At 52.4% G+C, this 7,613-nt stretch overlaps 2 protein-coding genes across 2 annotated transcripts; one reads left to right on the top strand and one right to left on the bottom strand.

Annotated features, from left to right (window-relative positions):
- Positions 1 to 1,086: 1,086 nt before the first annotated feature.
- On the top strand, positions 1,087 to 2,348 carry POSPLADRAFT_1127952 (hypothetical protein; the record flags this gene model as incomplete). Its single annotated transcript, XM_024483684.1, has 6 exons — positions 1,087 to 1,135; positions 1,187 to 1,307; positions 1,539 to 1,639; positions 1,774 to 1,874; positions 1,928 to 1,968; positions 2,033 to 2,348. The coding sequence occupies 6 exons, from the start codon at positions 1,087 to 1,089 to the stop codon at positions 2,346 to 2,348; spliced, it is 729 nt and encodes a 242-aa protein (XP_024345014.1).
- A 1,142-nt stretch (positions 2,349 to 3,490) lies between these two features.
- Positions 3,491 to 7,052, bottom strand: POSPLADRAFT_1177199 (hypothetical protein; the record flags this gene model as incomplete). The annotated part of the gene is made up of 14 exons (XM_024488479.1): positions 3,491 to 3,642; positions 3,708 to 3,752; positions 3,809 to 3,954; positions 4,022 to 4,160; positions 4,216 to 4,322; positions 4,383 to 4,503; positions 4,557 to 4,628; positions 4,684 to 4,722; positions 4,777 to 4,873; positions 4,926 to 5,138; positions 5,160 to 5,314; positions 5,378 to 5,858; positions 6,719 to 6,973; positions 7,017 to 7,052. The coding sequence occupies 14 exons, from the start codon at positions 7,050 to 7,052 to the stop codon at positions 3,593 to 3,595; spliced, it is 1,956 nt and encodes a 651-aa protein (XP_024345013.1). The 3' UTR covers positions 3,491 to 3,592.
- Between the last annotated feature and the right edge of the window lie 561 nt (positions 7,053 to 7,613).

Here is a 7,613-nt window from a genome sequence, read left to right as displayed (position 1 = left end):
GATTCGTCAGGCCGTCGCACTTCCTTCGATCTAGGTATGTAGACGTGAACCCTGTTTCAACGAAGTCTGACCTATCAGCATGGTGTACTACGCTGTCAATGTCAACTTGGTCTGTCGTAACTCGCAACTCAGTTGTCTGTGCTTTCACCCGCGGCAGCAAACTTATAGATCATACAGCTGCGTACGTGATGTCCGCGGATGTGAGCAAATACTGCACTTCATCTACCAACTATGAACGAATGAACCTGTCAATGAGCATTCCTTACCTCAGACGTGGCCTCTCTCTGCTGAGTCGGTTCCCGGGACGCCGTCGTCATCTCGTCGGTCTGATGGACCGTCACTTAACGCCATAACTTGTAGGCTACCGCAGACATTCATCGACTCCATCATCTATATGCTTGATCCGCTCAGTTGAGAGACCTTGAATGCGCTGTAAATTCTGCATTATTCATTCAAGCATAGGTCTCGTGACATGGATTACACTGCTTTTCGGGAGTACTTCAGATGCCGAAATCTGTATTCAAGACATATATAAGGACTGAATTCTCATGGTTGTCTCATTGTACCACCTCATTGTGTCCATTTCGCGTTCTAACCCCTGCAATTACTCGTCAGACAATGTCAGAGCAAATAGCGGATCAAGCCATCGAAGCAATGCGGGAATCCAAGCAAGTGAAACTAAATGCATCTACAGACCTCTACAGAACTTACATCAGTGTAGCTTTCAACAGAACTGTATTAGTTATGCATGTGCTGGTCAGTACCTTCGTTACCCATCCCATGCTCCAGCGATATTCATTCTTTCAGCTCTCCTGGCCTACTATGTCTCCCTGAACCTACCACATGATATACGACGTCTGTGGGGGAGAAGGTCCATTGCGACACTACTCTCTGCCATAAACTGGCTCGCTATCATTGGCACTATCATTACAAGTACACCTCTTTCAACTAATACTACACAAGCATGTAGCATTTTATTTGTGATGTGCTGATCTTGTATTGACGGCATACATACTAGAGGTCGGTTTCCCTGTATCTGGTTACCAATGTTTACGAAGTATTCATCCCACAAGATGTGCATCTTCTATGTATGCCTTCGACGTGGTATTTCTTATTACCGCTTCCGTATCGACATGTAAGCAACGCATTTCCCATTCCCCGAACCATTCTTACTCTGTATTTCAAGTGGTGGCCGCCCTGCGTGTACATGCTGTAAGCGGACGCAACTGGCGCTGGGTACTGCCGGTCTGGCTCCTTGGCATGGTCCCCGTTGGCATCAACATAGTCAGTACATGGAGTATGACAAGGTGTTTGCGGCTAACGCAAGAGTGTCATAGTGGCTTATGACCGAACAGACATGGGTTATCATTCCTCAACTTGGATGTATGAGCATCGTGACGATCTCTCAAGCCATATATAATGCGTATGCAGACTTCATCTTCCTCTTCGTGTTATCCACATTGATAAATGTGTACAGGAGTGAGTTGCTATACTCATATGTCTTAACGTACTTGTTGACGCCCCTACTGCCGATGAAGTCGTGATCGTCCCTCGCGCATCCGTCGTCGCCTCGGACATACTTGTGATCTCCGCAACATGGTACTACATTGGTCGTACAAGCTCTGTAAGATCACAATTGGTAGGTGAGATATGGGATGTAAGGCCTAATCTTACGACTGTCATGTTTCGAGATGGTAAGTACTAGTGCGGCATAGTATATTGTAGCAACTCAGGTTCCGTCATTGCAGGTACATTGTATTTTCTGTAAGAAAGATATATATATATTCTTAGACGATGGTACTTATTTCATGTACAGCATCATCTCGCTGCTCAACACTGTCGACCTCACCATGAATGCGATTAATAACACTCGCGTGCGTGTCCGTAAACATCAAATTGGTTTCCCGTACTGAGACGACCACTCTAGTTTCACTCCTCCACGATAGATATAACGATCTTAATTACTGCGTACGTAAAGTCCTCATGCATAGCTTGAGGTATCTGCTGACACATCACATACTTCATTATATAGGATGTCGAGCATTCTGATCTCCCGCTTCCTCATTTGCATCCGCGAAGCCGCGGAGCGCACAACACAGGAATTCAGCTCCCCATCCTTCGTTGACTCGCAAGGCAAATCTTCTCCACAAGCGTGGCTTTCCAGCGCAGAATTTGCTGCTGATATCGACAACCCCTCTGCGGGAGATAGTAACGCGGATGCTTTCTCCGATCTCGACGATGATCTGAATTCAAGAGGCGAGGATGATGCGGGAGAGGTGGAAAGTAATGAGATAGAGTTCGAGGAATACGCAGCCTCAGCCTCTTCCATAGATGCACGCTCATCATGATATTTCTTGATCTTGCCATCCACTCACCTTTTCTTCCGACTTTGATATTTATTACTCCCTCGTTCTTCCCTTCAACAGTCTGAACAGTCTCAGAGATGTGCTTACCAGAATAGCGAGGTATGTCTTTGAAAGAGTCTCTGTTCTAATATGAAACCGAGTCCTTCGAGTCTACAAGATTCGGAACATGTACACCATGCTAAGAGCCACGGGTGTCAGTCAAAGGGTGCGCCAGCCTTGGTAAGTGCAGATCCGCTACCCTTTTCATCGTAATACTCTGGGAGGACTGATCGAATAAATGAACACACCCCTCGTTCATATATTCCGTGTGTTTTCTATGCTGCCGGTAGCTCCGTTGCTCAAGCGGATGGGCAAGCTGTCCTCGCTAGACTCTTGTTTCCGTTCCCTCGCCAGATTTGGGCGCGCGGAAAAGCCTTCCTCAGCCCCGACATTGAGAAGGAGGACGTGCTTCTGATAGAAGTTTCGAGCTTTCGTACTAACTGGTTGTCAATAGACAGAAGGTTTGGGGCGACAACGTGTGTAGGGATGCGACTGCCATGGCGATGCTCGCGCACCGTACAGATGACAGCAGGGGCCGATATGCAGACAACGACATGCGGACACAAGATCAGACCAAGGAACGCAGCGTGTGCCATGGGCTGAACCGTACTGAGTTACGCGGGACGACGACAGGATCACATCTTGCTGATACTCTTGGGCTTGCTGCAGAGGCTGTATTGGCAATAGGGCGCATATGCATTCTCGGTGTGGACATTTGTGCTATGCGTGATGATCCCAGAGACGGGAACGTCGTCATCCAGGTTGCACCTTCCCAATGTAGACCAGGCATTACTTATCGCAAGGCGAGAGGGGATGCGTGCCTTACGGTAAATGTGACGAGTACATTTTGACGAGACAGGAGACCAGTCGAGGGCAGTCACTTGTTTGATCGCCGGCATGTTCTAGACATGCCTAGCTCCGCTGTTTCAAGGCGTGGGCGTAAGTGGGCGCACGTTGCTCGCACCAGAACCATTACCCAGAGTACTACTAGATTCTTCCCCTGGTTGTTATCGGAGCTCAACATCGTGATCAGCACAGCTAAACCAGATTCCATCGGAATCGAAGCCAATCATGTGCATGAAGGCGAGCGCGTAAGGTCCATCTTTATTTCTACACAAAATATAATACAACATCTATGATACCACAAAATGAAACGAGACGTAGCAACAACATCAAAACAAACGACATCAAGGCGCATAGCGAGTACCGTACACGCCCTCCTGCTTTGCCTTGATCTCTGTACAGGTAGGCGCCATGTCGGTCAGCACTTCGGTAGGCGAAGACGGACAGATAGGCACTCACGAAGGGCAAGGTGCTTCGAGTGGAAGCGGCACATCGACAAGTTGCCTGTATCTCAGGAGTGAGCACCCGACAACAACACACGGCATCGGATCTCCACGCACCCATCATGAACCACAAGTTCGGCATACCGAGCCACCGCCAGGCTCCGCGCTGCTCGCCCTGCTCGTCCAAGTCCCAGACTGGCCCCAGCTTCCCTGCAATCTCGTCGCCCACAAGCTTGCGGATCGCCTGTGCGGCACCGGCGAACCTGCCCACAGGCATTCATCAGTGCCTGACCTCCAGATTGCAAGCGAACGGCGCCTCGAGACACCCACCCGGTAGCAAAGAGCACGACGTCCGCCTGCAGCTCGCTCCCGTCCTCGAACTTCAGCCCTGTCTTCGTAAAGCCAGCGAGCGGGCTGTCACCCTTCAGCTTGATCTGCCCGTTAATGATCTTCTTACTCGTGCCGACGTCTGATGCAGCATCAGCATGGACATAACAGGCTGTACTCATGTCGGCGGCACTCACCGAGGTAGTACCCGCCCCCACGTGTTTGCGCGAGGTAGAGGAAGCCCGATCCATCGTCGCCAAAGTAGTACTTGAACCCAACCTTCTTCAGGCCTTCGAGGATCTCCCTGCACGATTATGACATCATCAGCATCGCTCCATCCACAAAAAAGGGGGGACGGCCGCACTTATCGGCCTCTGCGATCTCGGCCGTGAGACGCTTGTGGAGCTCCTTCACCATAAGAATCGGCATCGACGTGTGCACGCGATCTGCGACGTCCGTGGGGCCGGCACCTTCCCAGTAGGTGTCTACGAGAAGGCTATCAGGACGTGTGGGAAGGAACACAGACGGGCGTCCCCACCTTTGAACAGGCGCGGCATGCCTTCCTTCGTTGTCATGATGTATGTGGGGCTGCGCTGATAAAGGGTGACGTCTACGAAAGCATTTTGAGCATCGCGCAAGTTAAAAACACTAAATAGCCGCCTTACCAACACCGTGATCGGCGTAGTCCGCAGCGATATCGTGGGCTGCATGTATTATTAGCATGCGTGCGCATTTACTCGCCGAACACTGCCACATACCAGAAGTCGCAGCGCCGACGATCACCACTTTCTTCCCGATGTGGTCCCGTCCGGTCTTGTGTTGTGTCGAGTGCAGAATCTGGCCCTGGAACTCATCCTGCGGCGCCCAGTCAGACAGTACTCACCCCATGAGCTGGAAAACCACGAACCTGGTTGGGGTAGGTCGGCATGCGGGGCACGCCGCCGCCGAATCCGAGCGCAAGTATGACGTGGTCGACGTGGAACGTGCGCTCTGGCCCACCGGCCTTGCTCACAGCAACCACCCACTTGCCGTCCTTCGTCTGCTCCACGCGCGTCGCAGTCGTCGACGTCCACACGTTCAGCTCCATCGCCTCGGCATAGTACTCCAGCCAGTCCGCAAGCTAGACAATCAATCAGCACACAGCTGCAGAAAGCGTCATGTTGTGCTCTCTACCTTCTGTGCTGGCGTATACACTGGCCATGACGGAGGGAAACTGCGACGGTCGTGGGTCAGTGCGGCCCGCAAGAGGTATACTGAACGCGGATTCGTACGGCATGTAAGGCAAGTGGTCATACCCTGGAACACTCAATGTCAGAATTCATTGTACCTAGCAGAATACGCTGCCTGGACCACACGCACACACGGGGTCATGCAGGCACAGTGCCTCATACCGGTACCTCCACTGATTCCCAATGCGGTCTTGCTGCTCGACAATCAGCGCATCTACGCCGAGCAACTTCAGCCGCGCAGCGACATCCAGCCCGCTCTGTCCGCCCCCAATAATGATTACTTCCGGGTCGCGGTCCGCGTACGCGCGCTCCTGCGCACGCTGGTCTTTCCACTTCCCGTGGTTAGGCAGGAACTCCCGATTCAGTCCCGTCTTCTCAGGGAACCCCTTCAGGTCCTCCAGATTAGTGTACACAGTAAACGCCTTCCACGTCCCGTCCGCTGTCGGCACAAGGCGGAACACGCCCGACCCGATCCCAGTGTCCGTCTCAAAGTCGAAGAACGCCTGGATCCACGCAAGGTCCGGGTACGGTTGCTTCAGCACGACGTCACGCGCTGCCGCACTGGGTGCAAACTTGCGCGCGACCAGCTGGTCACTCAGGAACTGCCGGATCTGCGGCACCCCGTGGAACGTGCGGAACTCCCAGGTCAGCGCGAGCAGGTCGCGCCACCAGCCGTCGTCGATGAACAGAGAGAGGATGCCGTCAATGTCGCCGGCAGAGACATGCTGCGTGAACGTGCGGTACCATGCTGCGGCGACAGCCTGGATGTCGACGTCGGGCTGGAGAGAGGCACCGAGGCGGTCGAGGGTGGGAAGTTCGGGCTTCGGAGCAGGGGGGGACTGTGAGGATTTGAACACATTGGATCCGTTGATTGCAGGTTGTACCGGTTCGCCGAGCTTGTCGAACACAGGAGGCGTGGGGAGGACAGCTACAGTAGCCATAATGCGAGAAGGCGATTGGAGGCGAAAAGTGAGCGAACGAGGATGGTATGCATCGAGTCTTATATGGCGGCGGATGAAAGCTGACGGTGGGGAACTGATACGGGCGTGCGGAGTCGCGACGCGTTCGCAGGTGAGAGGGCAGCTGATCGTGCAGTACAGTCAACTGACGAGCGATCTGTGAGCGCAATATTCCCACGAGGTTTCTGGACCGCGTCTGTCGTCCCCTATCTCCTCCGCCTGACGGGCATCGCGTAAAGCGTCTTTGAGTAGCAGCTCGCGTTCATCCCGAGGGTTCTGGCGCGCCCACACAGTCCCGCTCAGGCCGGGTTTCGTGGAGACGAATACGAGCACTTACCTATGGGCGCCAAAAAGAGAGGAAAAGCGAGCAATGTCAACACTGGCTAGGCCCTGTATGTCGGTCCTCCTTGAACACGGTTTTCTGGCTTCGGGGCGACCCTGCATTAGATAGCTAGCCGACTGCGTAAGACGTAACATATCATTAGCTTGCTACCCTTCGCCAAGACGCGCACATGCCATGATAGGGACTCGAATGGACACGATTGGCGCAAGCCAGACCACAGGATCGCAGGCGTCTGTTGGGATAGGAGGGCGCGGGACCGCGAAGAGATGCAGGTGGAGGCAGAGCGGCGGTCCGAGTGCAGCCGAGGCATGTGAGAGTTAGTTTTTGATGCGGTGGTCTCGGATGCGCAGTTGATGGCCAACGTATGCGGGGCACCCATCTTGATGAGCTTGTTGGAGAGTCGTCTTGTGTTCTGGCTCCATGTCTGCGCTAGGGATTCGGCAGGCCGTTGTGGTCAGGAGACACACTCTAGGCGCAATGATGCGGGGATCGGAGCGGGCCATGGGCAATGACTGAGAGAAAATGAGATGAGAGCGAATGAGAGACGCGGGCAGAGACAAAGTTTAACTGCGAACAGATGGGGCAAGAACCATACCAGAAAAGGGAATTACATCATTCCCAGCGCTAAGAGGATGGCAAAATGAGACTACGGTCGATTGGTCGGATTCGGGAGATGCCGGCCGCCATCAATTGGTCACAAGAGTCACGACTGTTATGATGTGTCGCTTATATCATTACCATATTCGAACTTGTATGTTACAATGAATGAAAAGACGAGGTTTTCGACAGTTCAAGCTTGCCTGAAGTTGGAGAGTCGTAATGTATATCTATGCACATAACAAGAATGACTATACAAGACGCTGGAGAAGTCCAGGAGCAAGTAGAAAGAAAATAATAACAGCAGTCTGACAAGCGTACTGTAGCTATGGTCAGATATCCTTGTGCATGCTTGTATCGAATACATTGGTGGTATAACACTATGCAAAGTAAGACCTGACTAATGCATGCCTCTGAAAAGTTTCCTACTTCAAAAAGAAAGAATATTTGGAGTAAGTAGATCTCAT

The sequence above is a fragment of the Postia placenta genome (assembly GCF_002117355.1).
Source record: "Postia placenta MAD-698-R-SB12 unplaced genomic scaffold POSPLAscaffold_1, whole genome shotgun sequence".
NCBI classification, from domain to species: domain Eukaryota; kingdom Fungi; phylum Basidiomycota; class Agaricomycetes; order Polyporales; family Adustoporiaceae; genus Rhodonia; species Rhodonia placenta.
The sequence above is the reverse complement of the archived record's forward strand: the minus strand, read 5'-3'. Positions and strand labels throughout refer to the sequence as shown.